The sequence below is a fragment of the Onychostoma macrolepis genome, chromosome 16 (assembly GCF_012432095.1).
Source record: "Onychostoma macrolepis isolate SWU-2019 chromosome 16, ASM1243209v1, whole genome shotgun sequence".
NCBI lineage: Eukaryota > Metazoa > Chordata > Actinopteri > Cypriniformes > Cyprinidae > Onychostoma > Onychostoma macrolepis.
Window position 1 is genome coordinate 12,670,960 of NC_081170.1, and position 19,308 is coordinate 12,690,267.

At 36.7% G+C, this 19,308-nt stretch overlaps 1 protein-coding gene across 1 annotated transcript in view; it reads left to right on the forward strand.

Annotated features, from left to right (window-relative positions):
• me1 (malic enzyme 1, NADP(+)-dependent, cytosolic) overlaps positions 1-18,562 on the forward strand; it is an 80,801-nt gene extending 62,239 nt beyond the window's left edge. The window contains exons 6-14 of the mRNA XM_058747582.1: positions 2,573-2,676; positions 10,326-10,435; positions 11,867-11,964; positions 12,653-12,766; positions 14,426-14,531; positions 14,632-14,774; positions 14,859-15,032; positions 18,065-18,163; positions 18,278-18,562. Of these exons, the coding sequence (XP_058603565.1) occupies positions 2,573-2,676; positions 10,326-10,435; positions 11,867-11,964; positions 12,653-12,766; positions 14,426-14,531; positions 14,632-14,774; positions 14,859-15,032; positions 18,065-18,163; positions 18,278-18,445 (1,116 nt within the window). The 3' untranslated portion in view covers positions 18,446-18,562. The remainder of the gene's footprint in view (positions 1-2,572; positions 2,677-10,325; positions 10,436-11,866; positions 11,965-12,652; positions 12,767-14,425; positions 14,532-14,631; positions 14,775-14,858; positions 15,033-18,064; positions 18,164-18,277) is intronic.
• The last annotated feature ends 746 nt before the right edge of the window (positions 18,563-19,308 follow it).

A 19,308-nucleotide genomic window follows, 5' to 3' on the forward strand; every position in this document is an offset into this window, starting at 1 on the left:
AGCTTCTGGTTTTCATCAAATGGTGAGATCAAGAGATACTGATAGGAAATTTAATATGGAAAAACAGTTTGTGAAGTTGGATGTGTTTCTGAATCCTTGTTGGTCCCAGTACTACATTTTCATCAACCAATCATACTTAAAGGTTAAGCTTAGGAGTGGGAGTCGGTAAAATGTTTAAATATATTTAAATATATTTATATTTAAATGTATTATTTATATACAAATATATTTATATTTAATATTAAAAAGTAATATTGTGAAATATTATCACAATTATCACTATTGTGATATTATCACTAATTTTCAGCAGCCATTACTCCAGTCTTCAGTGTCACTTGATCCTTCATGATCCTTGTTATTGTTTTTTTATTGGAAATATTTTGTAACATTATAAACATCTTTTCTGCATTTAATGTAATGCATCCTTGCTAAATAAATGGAATAAATTCTTTTCAAAATCACAGCCACGACCAATAATGTAAACCGTTTTAGTTTTTTCCTGATACAGTCTATGATTATCCTATAAATGCAGTGAGGGAAGGGCTTGTTTTGGCTCTGCCCTATTGATGGGATAGATGGCACATGTCATGATCCACTTCTGAGGAGGTGTGGCAGTTTGATGTTTGTTTGGGTTGCCGGGAGGTTCAGGGAAGCTCCTTTTATAGTGACTGTTTTAAGATTAAAAAACAAAGTCACAACAAACCAGACCCTCTGGAATTATATCCCCTCTCACTGAGTGTGCACTTAAAAGTGCATTATGAACACACAATAAATCTGCCTGCAGTTACCATCTCATATCTCAGACTGCACTCTCCGTTTCCTCTCCCACACCGATGAATTTGCTTACCGCCTGAAACCAGACAGTCCTCCCTTTTAAGGGCACATTTATGAGCTCAATTGCTGTGTAAAAGTCTTGAATAGAAATCCAAAGTAGTACTGGAAGAAAAATATCCCTTTATTCGGTTTCACTCTTCCTGTATGTGTTTTTTTTTTCAGCCAGCATGCCAACACAGTTATTCAGAGTATGTTTTATCATGATTTTGTATTGTTTTACGCCACACATTTTGATCTGTCTGTCTGTCTATATTAGACATTATTATTATTATTAATAATAATATTAATAGAACTCACTTAGAGTTATTTAGTATAATTTTGCCAGAAAATGTTTTAGAATTTTTCTCATATGTTAAATGTAAAAAATCTTGTGTAATGTAAATTGTGTTTGTTTGTTTGCTGGTTTTTATTGTATTTGTTATACTTGTATTTTTTTCTTTTATTGTTTTTGCCATGAAAATAGCTTAAGATGCTGACATAGCATTAAATAAAAAATATATTACTACTACTACTAATTTTTAATATCTCAGTGTTTTTATACATACATTGGTGACGTCAATGGTCACCAAAACTTTTATCAACATTGTTCAAAATATCTTCTTTTGTGTTACACAGAAGAAAGTACGAGAAACTACATGAGAAAATTGTGATAGAATTATTATTATAATTTTTTTTTTCATTTTTGGGTGAACTATCACTTTAAAATGGACGAACTGTGTTAATTACACACACACAAAAAAAATGAAGTTTAAAATGTATTTATTTATTTACTTAGACCAGTCAGCGTCCAACTATCCCTTTTTTATTACTTGACTGATAAATTGATAAAATGAATTTTGAAAGAAGTGAGGGTAAAGCTGAAGATGAAAGTAGCAACAGATATTTCTTAAAAACTGTGTGCACTTTTTGACTTTAAAGACAACATAAAGAAATTATTAAACTTCTTAGGACTTACTGCTTCTTCAATCCCACACAGCAACTTCTATTTTTTCTCTTTCACTAGTCCTATCAGATAAAAGAAACTTTAATACCGAGGACAGATCGTCAGAAAAGATTATGCCTGAAAGTTTGTGTGCCATGTGGGAATGATTTCTGATGAAAGCACTTCCTCATTCACCGTGATCAAAACATGTGGAAAAACTTCCAGACTTGTTGCACCACACATCAGTACTGCTGAGAGTGATGCAGGTGCTCTGTTAATCCATTTTCTTTTCTGCTTGACTGGCACGCTGACAGTGATGGGGCGTGCAGAATTTTTATATGACGCTCACATTCTCTCTCTACTTCCCTTCTGTTTTTCCTATAGTGTTAGTGACTCTCAGTGTGAAGTCTGCAGATCTGTACAAGAGTGACAGCTGCTAGACTTCCAAATTGAAAATGCAGTGCAGTTCTTTTTCTTCACGTTGGCCTCTTTCTGTCTCCTTTTATGCCTTTGTGCATTTCTCTTTTTCTTGTTCTCAGTCTGTCTTTCCTTTAAACATACGCTTACAGGCAAAAATAACTAAGAGGTTTATACAGCTGCGGGGTCACCAGATTACCATATGTAATCTAATTAGAGAGGAGCTGTGCACATAGTAAACATTCGCTTTTCAGATTTGATGGTATTGTATTTTCGTTTCTAGTTTCCCCCCCCCCTCGTTAAAGTAATATGATGAATCGTCATGTCATGCTATTGTTTCTACTTGATACCTGGGATTATAGTAGTGAAAACCTTTTCTTCTCTCTTTCCTTGTCACAGGAGCTCCTAAAGGACCCTCTGTACATTGGTCTGAGGCATAAAAGAATACGTGGACAGGCCTATAATGAGCTTCTGGATGAATTTATGAAGGCTATCACAGACAGGTATAGTAAACCCACTGTACCCCTGCCGCACAGCACACACTTCCTTCCACGGGCCACTGATGGAAATGCCTGGAGAGCATAGCTGAGCCATTGCGTTGCAGGAATGTGGGGTGAAGCGCATGCCTCTAGGTTTGTGGGCTCTGAGCGACGACTCCAGTGGCAGAGACCCGAACCGGATCGCTGACTGCACGCCTCATCAGTTCTCTCCCCACATATCCTGCTCGATACTGAGCAATGCGGTGATGTAATTCAGCCCATAACCAGCCCCACTGCCTGATGGCTCAATCAGCTCACTGATGCTTAGAATGGTTCACGATCTTGTGCCATTTGTCTTCGATAGTCTTCAAAGATGTCAGTTTGGGTTATTTGAGTTCTTGTAGTTTTTTATGCCATTTTATTGTTTGACAGCTCATCTTTCATTTCACTTTGGATGTTGGGAGATTAATATTTGCTATGAACTTGAATATGTTCAATGAACTCTAGTGTAGCATTGTTAGCATGGAGAATAAAACTTTTTGGTCTTTATTAGTGGAATTTGTTAAAGGCTTCATGATCTGCCTTTTGTTTTATTATACAGTATATATTTTGTACTGTTCTCTGAGGTCCACTTACAATGTTATCAAGATTTTTACATCAAAAAACATCATAACTTAGAAGTACTAAGCTATTTTCTGTCCTGTTTTGACCCCTCCTCATCAGAATGCTCTGTTTCAATAGGCATGTCGGATTGTGGACTTTGAAGTAAACGCCCACTGCTATGATTGGCTAACAGTTGTGTATGTTTGACAGCGTACGTCTTTCGCAGATGAACGCTGCAGTGATTTAGGTTAAAAATGCATAAATACTCATATCAAACGATCTGTTTAACAGACAAAGCAATAGTGATGACATAATAAAAATAGTTACTCACACTTGTGTGTTGCGACATTACTGTCGGATCCAGTATTGTCGGCACAGCATTGTCTGTCAGTTTCAATCTTTCTGAAAATCCCGCGTCGAATTGCGCCTTGTTTGTAAAAAAATATGCAGTAAAATGAAGTGAACAAAGGACCAAGTTCTTACTGACGTGGTCTGGATATTAATTAAAAATAAAGTTCAGCCACTCTTTCCTAATATTGGGATCAGAAGGAAGGCAATGCAAAGTTTTTCCACAGCTTGGCACTGCACAGTCTTGTTGTCTTGTGCCTTTCTGAATACAGACACCACCCTGCACTTCACATCCCTTGCACAGCCTGGAACATAACATTTATTTTCATGATCTGCCATTTTCGATGTTTCTTCACAATACCTGCAGAATTTCTGATGGTTCGGCTGGCGGCTGGCCTAGAACATGAAAGGTATATGAAAATGTTGGGGGCGTAACTATTAGTGATCCCGACTGTTACGTCACAGTCGTGTTATGTTCTGATTCGCCTATTTTTCAGTGGTCTTTTTTTATTCACAAGATTTATATAAGGAGGAGGAAGCAATGGTGTTTGAGGCTCACGATATGTCATTTCCATGTACAGAACTCTTATTATTCAACTATGCCACGGTAAATACAGTTTTCCATTCTATGGCACCTTTAAAGGGTTAATTCACCCAAAAATGAAAATTAGCCCATGTTTTACTCACCCTCAAGATATGACTGACTTCTTTCAGACGAATCCAATCGAAGTTATATTAAAAATTGTCCTTGCTCTTCCAAGTGTTAGAATAGCACTGGATGGGTGTTTTTTTCAACAGTCCAAAAGTAGTCAAATAAACGGATCCATCCATTATGAAACGTGACTCACACAGCTCCGGAGGGTAAATAAAGGCCTCCTGTAGCAAATTCGATGCGTTTTCGGAAGAAAAATAACAATATTTAAAACGTTATAAACACTTTTCTCTCACTTCCACTAACTGTGGTACGCAGAAGCTGTTCCATAGGACGTATGCGAAAATATATATCTCAGACTTACATTGAAGGAGGGACACAAACGGTATCTAGGGACCAGAATATCAACCACCTAGCAACAGCAACCAACTAGCAACAGCATGGCAACCACCTGAATCATAGTGGCAAGTTCTGCACTGGTAAACACCATTAAGAACCAGGGTCTTGGTCAAAGTTCTCTCGGTTGCTTTAGGCGCTGGTGTGGCCTGGTTTGACAGTGGTTGTCATAAGAGCATAGTGCCACACATGGCTGTATTTAAAGCAGAACTCAAAAACCCCAGTGTCTGATTTCCCTCCAGCTGGCTGAATATCACCATGATTCTATAATAATGGGGTGGACATGAAACTACAGGGAACAGCATCACATTTCCCCAAAAGTGCAGAGTTGGCGGAAAATGAATGATTATAGGTTGACGACTGAACAAATGATTACAGTCCTGGTGATTTTTAATAAACTCCATATAATTTTACATTTCAGAGGCTCAATGCTTCAGGAAAAATCCTGAAAAGTAACATTCACTTGTTGAATGAGGGTTAAAATACATGTATGCGTTTATCCAAAACAGCTTAGATTGCATTGAAGGCATAAGACCTTTTTAGACCATTAGTTTTTACTTTAATTGGGAGTCAAACCCAATTAGCATCCATACCTCAAAGGTGATTCACACTCAAGAGTCAAAAATATGAATCACATGAAGAGAACTGACATTGCTAGCACCATTTTCTGCTCTTTGAGGTATAGGAACAGTTATAAACGTCTCTCAGTTCTAAAACCCCGTACGCAACGGTTTATTGGTATATTGCACTCCAGTTGTACTTTTTGAGGTCAGTGAAAGGCAAATGTTTGTCTTTATTTTACTGCATATTGAGAGTAGAGATAAATAGCATTTGTGCAGAATAGCTTTACCAGTTTGAAATAAAATGTGAAAAGAAGACAAAGGAAAATCATGAAAATTCTTTAGCTTTCATTGAGGTTCAGGCTTTCAGACTTTAAGTTTAACAGCCCGCAGGTGCTCTGTTTCCCATCAAGCCTTTTTCTGTAAATTCGGACACAAGTGATGAAGAATAATGACACCAATCTCTGTCAGGCCACTTTTCTGCCCCACAATGGCTTTAACAAGAAGAGCTAGAGCAGATATGGCACAGGCGCGCTTTGAGGTCTTTAATTTGGGTAAAGAGTGTACAACACCATATAAAGAAAACACGCATTCCAAAAGAAAAGCAGCATTTTAGGTAGTAAATGCTGGGATTATTTTCGCGGGGGGTTATGCTTCTTTTATGATGTTGTTAATTCAGGAATAGATTTTTTTTTTTTCACTTCTCAGGCTTTGTGTTGTGGTGCCGAAGTAGTTTGTACGGGGTTGACTTTGTTTTCCGTCTTCTCCCAGGACAGACTGAAAAGTATCTGTCTTCTGTAGCCCCTCTGTGTGCACCGGCACAATTCCCATGTCAAATTATTTCATTAGAGCTCATTTCTTTTCACAGAGCTCTAGTGGTGACGGTGTTCCAGTCATCACTATGGTAACACAAGCCATCTCAGGGCACTGTTACGAAGCCATGTTAGGATAGGAGATGTAGGGGAATGTCGCTTGATATTTTGGAATGATGTTTGAAGGAGTGTTTAACAGAAAGAGCGGCCTGTGAAGCCCCATGGGCCCCATGGGAGCCTGTGTGTGCTGGAGAAGAACACCTGAAGAGCTGCATGCTCACCATGAGTCAATGGTAAAAGAAAAAGAAGCCTGTCCCACTTAACCTTGACCTGATAGTAATGATATGGGGCATTTCTGACATTATCAAAAATATGGTGTTTAGTTGAAATGTTGTAATGAAAACAGTAAGCTGTGCAGGTTTAATTTTTAATAATAATCTTTCAGTTATATTCTGATGTCAAACAGTTTTTTATGTTTAAAAATGATCTACATAATTAGTATCAATTTTGTATAAATATTATAAATAATATAAATAAGTATAAATATCTAAACATTATTAAAGTGCTAAATTTACATAAAGTCTATTATTATTATTTTATTTTATTATTATTATTATTATTTTTTATTATTATTTTTTTTTTTACATTCTTATAGTTTATGCTTAAAACAATTTCTGGTTCGTGCTTAAAACTATTTCTTAAAATAAGGTTCTGGCTTATATACGGTTTTATAAACCTTAAAACTTTTGTGAAGTTTGTGTATACACATACTTTTAGGATGAAAACTATGCAAAATTTTATACATGAGGGTTTAGTTTGGGATATTCACCCTTTGCATATGAGAAAGAATGGTCTGTAAATGTGGATAATGTTTGATTTTAAACCTGATTGTGTGGGCAAACCTGTCTGGAATCCTAAAAATTGTGTTCATATTTCATGTGTGTGTGTGTGTGTGTGTGTGTGTGTGTGTGTGCACGTGCACGTATTAAAGACTTTGGTTGAACAGCTGTTTGGATGGGATTCTTACTATGACCTTTAACGCGGAGGCCTGTGGGCTGCACGGTTGGCATGCGGGCAAAAGATTATCTTTGTGAATGTGTTGCTCTGCCAGAATCCTTTGACCCAATCTCAGCAAACGTCCTGAGCGTGTGTGGCCCAGCAGGATTACGCTAAACCTAAACCTGGTGGCTGTGTTTTTCGTCTCTATTTTCTCTACTCTGTTGAGCAAACCACTTTATGAGAAATGCTTAATTCCCAACAGCCATGTTGTGTTCCTGTTAGTGAAGTACTGAAGTGCTGCAGTGAGATTTGGTCAGTTAGCATCAAATCTCAGTGCTTTATCAAAATAGACTTAGTGTAGTAGACTTTAGTCTGTGCAGGCAAATCATTTATGTTTGAAAGAAATAAGCAGTAAATCATCACAGATTAAAACAAAGGGCCTTGTTGTGTTTTGTTAGCCATGGCGTGGAGATGGGTTTAGCAGTCTCTCATGGGCTCTGCATTCCTCTTTAAGAGTGATGGAGTCGGGCTTCCTTACTAAGATCATTTAGACAGAGACTGAAGTGTATTATGGTTTGTATAGAATTTGCTGGCTACAGACTTCAGCTTCCATATGCCTGACAAATAGATTTGGAAATTGTGAGATGTTTTGCATGGTAGAGTTTTGAAAATAATAAATGAATGTTCTAAATATACAGGTGTTTACACATGCTGTGTGTGTATTAATGCCAGAACTACTCTGAGGCTGCTCTGTTTGTTTGATAGGTCATTCTGAATATTACAGTTTGTGTGTGAGAGTGTGCGCATGTGTTTGTTTGGGTTTGGAAGGATCAGTTTTTGCCTACATTTATAGGGATCAAAACGTCCAGGCTAAAAATGAACTGCAGAAATACTTTTTATTTGTTTGTTTTCTTGATTCACATTAGATTATATATAGGTAAATATATATTGTTTTGTTGTCATGGAAACAATGTCTGTTTTAATAAGGCTTAATTTTCTTGGATTTTTGCAATTTTGACTCAGCTCTGCTTGCAACAGTCTCACAGGTGTGTGTTCACCACTTACTTGTGCCTTTTTCCAAAGAACAGAATGCCAAAAGGGTCAAAGGAAGTGCAGCAGCTATAGGGCTTGCAGAAAAGTGTTTCTAAAAGTTGTTATTCCATCCTAGGAAGTTTCCTCATTCTCAGATGCTGATCTGTTAACTCGAGCAAGTAGCCTGTGTGTAAAATGGGATTTTTGCATGCCTTTTCTGTTCCTAAAAGCATAGCACAGCTGTCCTAGAGCACTGAGTTGATTTAACATTAGCTTGTGTTAAGAGCTCCTCTTAACACTCTCAACACTTTCTGCCCTGTCTGGAGGTAAAGGCAAATGAGGAGAGACAGAATATTGCTGCAGCTCTCAGTGTGCTTGGGTGTGTCTGTCATTGTCTGGACTGAATTTTGGTGGAGAGGACCAGTGCAGCTGATCTCCGGCCAGCTCTTTGTTTGAGTTTTACAACAGACGCAGAGGTGCATTATGGATCTCATTGAACGAGGCGCCAGAAAAAGACAACAAGCTTTGGTGAGAATGAGACCACAATGCACCACATGGGTGCTTTGTTTTGTCGGTTGGTTGTTTCTGTCTCTCTCTCAGGCACATTTATTCAAAATAAACCCCATAGTTCACTCTGTATCACCTCAAATATTAAACAGTATTTAGTCGACAGCAGATTTTCTTGTTCGTATGCTAATATTGACATGTCATGCACTGTTGAGCAAGATCAGGAGGATATGATCTCATTTTTCATCTTCCTCCTCAGATGATGCACTTCAACAGATCAGAAAGCATACTGGGATTATGACTCACTTTCTCTACATCCTATTTATATCTGCCAAAGTTCTCCACCAAATCCACGAGCAATTACTCTGTCAGTCTCTCTTGACTGCTTTCCTGCCTCCTCCTCCAGCAGATATGTCAGAGTTTAGACTGCAGTTTGATTAGAAGGACCAATCTAAGGCTGGGTCTCAGGACAGGGTTTCCTAAAACTTTGGATGAGATTCTGAACTCGGTTAACCTTGTTTACCTAGAGTACTTTGGTGCTGGAAAGTCTCTGGAGACAATGAAAACTTTATTGCGTTTTTCTGTTTTTGTTGCATGTCTGAACACGCAACACTGACCATTTTATATTGCTTAAAGGATTAGTTTACCAAAAATGAAATTCCACTGCACAAACAGTCATGACTAACTAATTAAACTGAATCACTTATCAAATTCAAATCACTTGGCTTAATGAGTTTAACAGACTATTAGAGGGGAAGATTATTACTGAATGAATGAATGAGGCATTTATATAGCGCTATTACTGAATAACAACTTCATCGATACATTTATGGCGGTGTTCTTTTTTTTTCATTTTGTGTTTTCTCTTTATGATTTTGTTACTGGAAATAAAGAAACGGTTGGATGCTTCAGGAGACAACTGTCATTGTGAATACAGTGAGCGTTTTTCCCCGTGTATGTTTGAGTGATATGTATACACGACAGCTCTAGGCAGCAATGCAGATCTCTATTCCTCTTGCATTGGGTTGAGTGACAGGCCAGCTCTCTATGGAGGCACACTGCAGTGTTTACCTATCCTGTTTCCAATGTCTAGGTGTCTGGGACCTCGGATATTGCATCAAAATATGATGGGCCTGTATCTGCCCTCTACTTATATTCCATTGGGGAATGAGTTGGTTGCTGTGTACTGTTCTTTCAGTTGTTCTGCTGACTGGATAAATAACTTGAGAAACCGCTGTAGTCCATTTAAAAGTCTACAGTTTTTCTCATGAAGTTCTGTCCTCAAGAGAGACAGGATTGTGGGTGTGCAAATCATTGCTATTGATTTTGAATAGTCATTTGGGAAGGTTTTTTCTGTACTCCACATCATTTACTAACTGATCATACAAGGATTGTTATTTGCTTTTCTGACCATTGAGAGTTGTGTTTGGCTGTGGAAATGTCTACAAAGCAACGATAACAGTCTCAGGCCCACACTGAGAAGGAAAAAACCTTCTGGATTGAACACCCAGCCACCCCATCTGTGATAGGCTTGAGGAGCAGTTGGATGGCCCCCTCTGCAGGCTGAAGTGGAGTGCATTTACCTAGCCACTTAACATGAAATAGTACATGGTTGTTTGAGATTTTCGGCTAGCCTGTGAGGATTTGGATTTATATTTTGTTAGGATTCTTTGTATTGAAAACAAATGAATTTGAGATTATATTTGGTTTTGTTGTGTTTCTGCGTTCTGAAGAAAGATACACTGATTTTTCTGTTATGCACAGGTATGGGGTGAACTGCCTTATCCAGTTCGAGGATTTTGCCAACGTCAACGCCTTTCGTCTGTTGAGCAAGTACCGCAACAAGTATCTCACATTCAATGACGACATCCAAGGTATGGGCACAAAAAGAGACTTTAGTCGCACACTAGTTTTAAGTTTCACCTGTACAAAATTTTAAAGCACAGAGAACACATACAGTATAAGTTAGGCTTTAGCTCAATTAAAAGAGTCATAATGTTATGATTAGTCCGGTTCTCAGTCTATAGTGTAATCCAGAAATCAATTATTGTAAGTTAGTCATTCAGACCATGTCTCCCTCTCTGATTTTTCCTTTCTACTTAAATCCCTCTTGTGTTTATGGTTCAATAGCAAGACTGGGTGGTTATCTTGAGTGCATTTTTTCTTCTACTTTCTTTTCTACCATCCTCCTCTCTGTCTTTATCCTTTTTTACACAATCACTGCAGACACATTCCAATCAACAGCTTGAACACAATCGCACTGTTTGAAGTTGAGGTTCAATCAAATGTTTGGGTGGAGCACATTGAATTAATCTCACCGTTCACAGAGTTAACCATATGCGTCCGCTGGACTGGAGCAAGCGGAGCTGAGGGGGCGTTTTCAATTTACTCTATATGGGAGGTGTTGATATTGGAGTTTCTTGTGCTCATTTCAGTGCTTGTTTCATATTTCACATACAGTTTGCTTATTTTTAATGTGTTTAGGTCAGTGGTTCTTAACCTTTTTCACAAGGTCACAATATTCAGGCCCCCCTCCATGTATGCTAAGCTATTTCTGGTATTTTTTTATTGAATTAATTACCCTGGTTAATTTAATATTTTCATTAACTTTCTTTTATTTTATGATTCCAGATGTTATATTCTATATTTCAGAATTACACTGCCGGTCAAATGTTTGGGATCAGTAAGATTTTTAATGTATTTTAAATACGTTTCTAATGCTCATCAAGGCTACGTTTATTTGATAAAAATACAGAGAAAAAAAAATTATATTGTGAAATATTATTACTATATAATAATATCATATATGATATAACGTAAAACTACGTTTTTCTGTTTTAATATTCATTAAAAATCTAACTTATTTCTGTGATCATAGCTGAATTTTTCATCATTACTTCAGTATTCAGTGTCACATGATCCTTCAGAAATCATTCTAATATACTGATTTATTATCAGTGCTGGAAACAGTTGTGTTGCTTAATAATTTTTTGGAACCTGTGATACTTTTTTTCAGGATTCTTTGATGAATAAAAAGTTAAAAAGAACAGCATTTATTTAAAATAGAAATCTTTTCTAACAATATACACTACTGTTTAAAAGTTTGGGGTCAGTACATTTTTATTATTTCTTTTTTTGAAAGAAATTAATACTTTTATTCACCAAGGATGTGTTAAATTAATAAAAAGTTATAGCATAGATTTACATTGTTAGAAAAGATTTATATTTTGAATAAATGCTGTTCTTTTTAACTTATTCATCAAAAAATCCTGAAAAAAAAAAAACATTTGTGTTCTGTCCTGTAGGTACTGCTGCTGTGGCTGTGGCGGGACTGCTGGCTGCCCTTCACATTACCAAGACCAAAATGAGCAACCATACCATTGTATTTCAGGGTGCAGGGGAGGTGAGAGTGTTGGCTTTGCAGATCCACAAATAACACAGTTTTAAACTAGTGCTGGACAACGATTAATCGCGATTAATCGCATCCAAAATAAACGTTTTTGTTTATATAATATATCTGTGTGTACTGTGTATATTTATAATGTGTATATAAAGACACACACATACAGTATATATTTTGAAAAGATTTACATGTATTTACATTTGTATATATTTATTAATATAATTTATATGATATATAAATATATTTAATATATAAACATAACACATTTTTCTTAAATATATACATACATGGGTGTGTATTCATATATACATAATAAATACACACAATACATACACATATATTATGTACACAAAAACTTTTATTTTGGATGCGATTAATCGCGATTAATCGTTGCCCAGCACTATTTTAAACATCAATTTTCCAGTATTTTGATGGTTGTTAATCAATATTGAGTGAACAACAACAGTGCATGGGCGCAAATATGCCACAGTTCCTCTTGTCTGTCAAATGTATTAAATTATTCTTGTGTTTTTAAGATGTATGGAATGAGTTCATTAAAGATTCATTATTTTGGTTAAGCTGTGAGATTTTTATTGAAATGTTGTGAAGTTCACAGAGTTCACATCTCTTTAGATGTGTTCAAGTGTATGTGAAATATAAATCTGTAACAGCATTTTTATGTCTCCAGGCTGCAATGGGCATAGCCGAGCTCATCATTATGGCGATGGTGAAAGAGGGGCTTCCTCGGGAGCAGTGTATAAAGAAAATCTGGATGGTGGACTCTAAAGGACTTATCGTTAAGGTGAGGTCCTTATTAAAGGCTGTGTTTTTTACATTTAGTGTGGACATTCAAACACACCATGTGGTTTGTATTGGAGTTTATAAACCTCTTATTCAGTCATGTTAATTGATTGTCCATAAACATTACTGTAGGTCTTCATTAAAATTTTTTAAACTGATTCAACTTAGTTCGATAGATGGTTTTGTTGTTTTAAGCTTAAAGGGCTACTTCACACAAAAATGAAAATTCTATCATTAATTACTCACCGTTATGTCTTTCCAAACCCACAAGACCTTTGTTCAACTTCAGAACACAAATTAAGATGGTTTTGATGAAATCTGAGAGCTTTCTGTCCCTGCATAGACACCAACGCAACGCAATGTCCAGAAACATGTGACATCAGTGGTTCAACCGTAATTTTATGAAGCTACGATAATACTTTTTGTGCACAAAGAAAACCAAAAATAACATTTTCTTCTATTCTGTGTCAGTCTCCATCGGCTCCTGCAAACATTTTTGTTTTCTTTGCACTTAAGAAGTATTCTTGAGCTTCATAAAATTACAGTTGAACCACTGAAATGGACTATTTTAACGATGTCCTGGGCCTTGAACGTATCAGTTGCATTGTTATCTATGCAGAGTCTGAAAGCTCTTGGATTTCATCAAAAATATCTTCATTTGTGTTCCGAAGATGAACAAAGATCTTATGGATTTGCAACGACATGAGGGTGAGTAATTAATGACAGAATTTTCAATTTTGGGTGAACTATACTTTAACAGATCATTCTGCCATTTTACATTATTAAAGACAAAGAGATCAGAGAGGTTTTGATAGTGACACTTTCATCTAGGCGATCTGTGTTACACCAGTTGCTGTCCACTTCCCTGGAACCCCTTGGAGTAAGAATCTTGCTTTAGGGCAAGATGGTGATGAAGAAGCTCTGTGATCTCAGCAGTTTTCAAATGTCCTGTTCCTTTCTGCAGCCTGCAGCTGTCCTCAACGTTTTACTTAGATGCGGTAAAGCGTGAAATAACCGAAAGCATTCGGGGCACGTCCCATGAACAGAGCTTATAAATATATGCATTTAAATATACAAGAAAAAACTGCATACACATGCACACATTATGTGCACACATTTTTTTTTATTGCTTTTAATTGTACTTTTTTTTAAAGTTATAGTTCCTTGGAGACTAACCCACCCCTGAAAGTGTGATTCCTTTAGATAAAATATCAAACCAAATTCCATGTGCTAAACCCTTTGTCAGTGCTAACTTCACCTTTTTTGTGCCATTTCTATGATTATTTTGAACCCAGGTAGTTATTGTATTAGTGGCTGTATGAAGTCAGATCCTCTCTTGAAGGTGTATTTCATCACATCAGCTATGGACGTGTTTGACAACCAGAAATTTAAAGTGTTGCCTTATCTAACCAACCAGTACTTGTGCTATATTTTGTGAAAATAAATGCCAAATATATTAATAAAAGTGTCAGTTTTTTGATGCTCTATCTAATGCAATGACATTTATACATTTCTAAGTGTGACATCTGGTGGGTTTTATGCTCTTTGTTCCTTGTGGAGAGAACCTGTGTTCATTATGAAGTGCGGTGAGGTGTGCTGTGGTATGTTTCCGATACACTTTCATCATCTGTCTGTTGTTATCTCTCTGTCTCCCATTCAGGGTCGGGATCACCTCACCCATGAGAAAGAGAGGTTTGCACATGAGCATGCTCAAATGAAGAAGCTTGAAGATGTTGTGAAGGAGCTGAAACCCACTGCTATAATTGGTACATTTAATGTATACATAAATTAATATACACTGCTGTTGTTTCAGCAGTCCCTGTGAAGACTATTGTACTCACTAAATCCCTCTCTTCTTCTCTTCAGGGGTGGCAGCTATCGCTGGCGCTTTCACGGAGGAGATAATCAAGGCTATGGCATCCTTCAATAAGAAACCTATAATCTTCGCTCTAAGCAACCCCACCAGCAAGGCAGAGTGCACTGCTGAGCAGTGCTACACACTTACTGAGGTGCTTTTGGAATGAGTAGCATGTGTACATTTATGTGAGAGAGTGAATCATTTAATTTTTGCTTTATTGTATTTTATATTGCAGGGACGGGGGATATTTGCAAGCGGGAGTCCCTTTGATCCTGTAACCCTTCCCGATGGGCGAAAGTTCTACCCTGGTCAGGGCAACAACGCTTATGTGTTCCCTGGAGTGGGACTGGGGGTCACCGCTTGTGCAATGAGGCACATCCCTGAGGATGTTTTCCTCATTACGGCAGAGGTGATCGAATCCCACTTGCTTTTTTCTGTCTGTCTCTAAAGCCCATTTTCAGATGGTAAAATTGTTTGGCGCTAAAACACGGGTTTAATATGTGAAACTTGGCACTTTTTTATTACGTTGATATAGGTACATATTGCTGTGTTTTTATTACGTTGCTTCAGGTACGTATTGCGGCTGTTCAGAATTCAGAATTCTCTGTACTCCGTGAGCTACCGAACAAACCTACCGTCAATGAAAACCCATAGATATGAAGCTGGATATGTGTGATGCTAATGTTCAAAAGCATCAGTTTTCAAATCTCCCAGCATATTAATATTGTTTTGAAGTCATAACATGATATTCTTCAAGTAATTGTGCGACAATTACGCATTAATCGAAGCTCTGTAAATTTGTGAGAAAAGGCATAAAAGGCATCGGAGTTTTACTGCCTCTAGTGTTAATTTCTTTTGGAAACTGCAGTGATACCCTGCTGAAAAAATCTATTGAACCCTGCCTAAAACACAATAGAAAATGTAATGGTTTTGATGGTTATAATGGGAATTATATGGGTTTTAATGGAAACTATAATGGTGTCTACTAGTATGTGATGGATTCTATTGGTGGGATGTTAAATCCTATTGGAAAAATGCCCAAAACACACTACAAAAAGGAATTTTGTAATGGATTTACTGGAAAAAGCTAATGGTTTATAATGGCATTTTAATGGAAACCATTGGAATTTCTGTGATAGTTTCTATTGGGCTTCTATTGTTTTTTTTTAGCAGGGTATGTAGCCTACTTATTGGTACGTATTTCGCGTCTCGCTAAAAGGTTCCCCCAGGTACGTTTATGCCATGAGAAATGGTAGGTTTTTATAACTAATTGCTTCCTAAAGACATTTTAAAGGAGAAAAACAATACATCATCAGTGCTTAGTTCTCTGAAGGTGTGTACGATGTATATCGTACAGTTTTGTTTCCCAGTCCTTATACCACTTTACATTTACATGCTCAAAATAAGCCAGAAAATCCCATTACAATATGCAAACATATTATCACTGTTGCGCAATGTCATCTTGTATTTTGCTGAACTTATCTGTCAAGCTGTCCTCCATGTTTCACCTGACATCAGCCAGACAGTGTTGTAGTCAGGTACCATGGATGGTTGCATCAGATGGGGTAAACAAGAGAGCTGGTTTGAATCTCAATGAAACACTGTCCTGTTCTGCTGGAAACAGCCCATTGCAGTCTAAAAGGTTAGCCAAGGCCATACAGGCCCACACATCATATGGGCATGTGCCACTAAAGGAGATTTATCTCTTTAGAGCTGCTCAGAGTGGTGTAATGTACGCTGAGCGTGAGCTGGATCTCTTCTCCTGCTCCACTGAAACTGCAGTGTGGATGTCTGAACTTCAAACAGCATTGGGCAGCAGGAGGGAATGCTTTATTTCTTTACCCCCCGCTGGTCCTACCGCCCTTTTGTGTATTTCAGTAAGTTATGGCTCTGGACTGTCGGGTCTGAGGAATGTGATCTGAAATGGCACACAAAACGACCAACTGAGAGAAGTATGGATGTAAATAAACCGATAACGAGCAAAGAGATGTGGATTAGCAACAAGAATAATGATTGACTACAACTGATGGTGGCTGGAGAATTTTGTTGTCTGTCTTAATTAGGTCTAAATTGGAAAATGGCAAAAGCTAATTGTGATTTATTATGCCTTATTGTTATTGCTGGTCAAGGTTGATGTAATGGAGCCAAAAGGTTTAAAGTCTGTTAGTATTTGCAAAAATAAATTATCTTGAGGGTGGCACAATGAAGCACCACAAATGTGGTTTGGTTTTAGTTGAATTATAGCTGCAAGTACTTCTGACAGTTAATTAACCAGTTGACCTGTAGTTCTAATTCTATATCACACGTTGTTGTTAAGTGTTGTTTATATACTATTATAGAATTTATTCCTATTTTGAATTAACTTAGTAATTAGTAATTTAGCTCTTTTGTCATTTTATTAGATTTAAATTTGTTGCCAAGGCAACATTTCTTTTCAACATTTTTCATCTCTGTGTTTTATTTCCTCTGACCACACTGTAAAAAGTGATAAGTTGACTTAACTTTAAAAAATTGAGGAAACCCGTTGCCTAAAAATTTTTAAGTAAATGATAATTAAAAAAATAAGTTAAGTGAATTGTCAAGTTCACTTAACTTTTTTTTTATTATTATTATTATTTACTTAATAATTTTAAGGCAACGGGTTTCCTCAATTTTTTAAAGTTAAGTCAACTTATCACTTTTTACAGTGTGGTTAAAGATATAGTCTGCCCAAAAATATATTAGTATAGGGACCAATTCACACTGTTAACTAGTTGCTTATTAGCATGCCTATTATTAACATATTGCCTTTTTATTAGTACTCAAAGCACATATTTTGCATGACCATGTTCTACATCCCTAATCCTACCCAATACCTAAACTTAACAACTACGCTACTGTCTATTAATAAGCAGCAAATTAGAAGTTTATTGGGGCAAAAGTCGTAGTCAGTGGTTTGTGAATAGTGAGAATTGGACCTTAAAATAAAGTGTGACCAAATTTTTTAACTACCAACATTTTTCAAGATACCATCTTTTGTCTTCCACAAAGGAAAGAAAGTCATACAGGTTTGTAACGACATGAGGATGAGTAAATGACGAAATGTTCATTTTTGGGTGAACAATTTAACAATAACAACACTGGTTCCAGAGCCCAGAGGCCAAACAGAAATCTGGATTAAGTCTAGAAGAAATAAATCTTTTAGTAATTATTTTGGTCTCTTTTTTTTTAATTGAATCTGGCTGATCACAGTCAAGAAGAACCCACTTGTTACTGCCTATGTTAGCCACATCTATGACCAGTGGGAAAACAGGATGAATATTTGAAGCAGTTGTATCAGAAAAACAAAGAAGAGAAGAATGATTACGTTTAAAATTTTGTGCATGTGCACAAATGATGTAATTAGACACATTGTCTATATGTTAAGTCCATAATAATCACCACTTTGACCTGTATTTATAGGCTATAGCAGAACTGGTGACTGAGAAGGATCTTGCAGAGGGGCGTCTGTATCCTCCTCTCAACAGCATCCAGGAAGTTTCCATCAAGCTGGCTGTGAAGGTGAGCTCGACTCAATAATATCTCAAGCTACAGCCGTGATTCATGCATGTTCCTGTTTGTAGATTCTTTGTGTTTGTGTTTTTTAATGTAATCGCTTTATGTGCATCATGACAGATTGTGGAGTATGCCTACAAACACAAAATGGCAACGCTGCATCCGGAGCCACACGATAAAGAGGCTTTTGTTCATTCGCTCATCTACAGCACAGACTACGAAGAGTTTGAGGTGGATTCATACAGCTGGCCTGAGAAAGCCATGACTGTCCAAACATGTAAACTGTGAGCTCCCAAAATGAGATTTATATGGCAATTATCTTTTAAATGTGATTTCTTAACCAGATTATAAAATTAAACATGACTAAACCATAAAATATCCTCAATAAAATGCCATTTATTGTAATTTTGTGACAGTGTGTTATTCTATACATTTTATGGAATTCTTTACAATTTCCATCATCCATAAGTGATGTGTGTTTATCAGGATTCATAAGGAAACATGCAGCACCAAGAAAGCTCATTATATATATTTTTGTTTGGCTTTCATCAGACCATATAAAGAACTGGGTTATAATACCATTTATTATCAAGTCCCTTTAACCTTTAAAATACTTGTCTTATCTAAATCTTGCCTAATGAGCCAATCTCTTCAATAAAAGTGGAATTCTGGCACCAGATATAGGCTATAAAGAATCCTCATGCACATTATTTTAACACTGTAAATAATTACTGTAGATATTTCCATGGGAAATTACTTATTAGTTGGTACACATCCTGTAGCAGTTAAACTGAAGTGCTTGTGTTGAAAACATTGGCAGAACTTAATGAGCTGCCATGGCAGCCAGGTGAGTGCTATATAAAGGCTTTTGTGATGCCATTGTTCTTAGTATGTTTTACTGCAGGTGATGTACTTAAAAACAACATTGTCTGAATTATATTTTTAAATGACAGATTTGGATTTAAATCTCAACAAAATTATCTATTTGAAAAACACAGAAGTCCCATTGAGGCAAGTCAGTTCACTTGGTTGGCAGCTTTTTTCTGTTTAGTTAATAGTCATACAAGAACATTTTCTGTCTATTTTAGGTGAGAAATTTTGTAAAAAATAAATAAATGAATAAAATGTTTGTAAACATTACGCTTTGATCA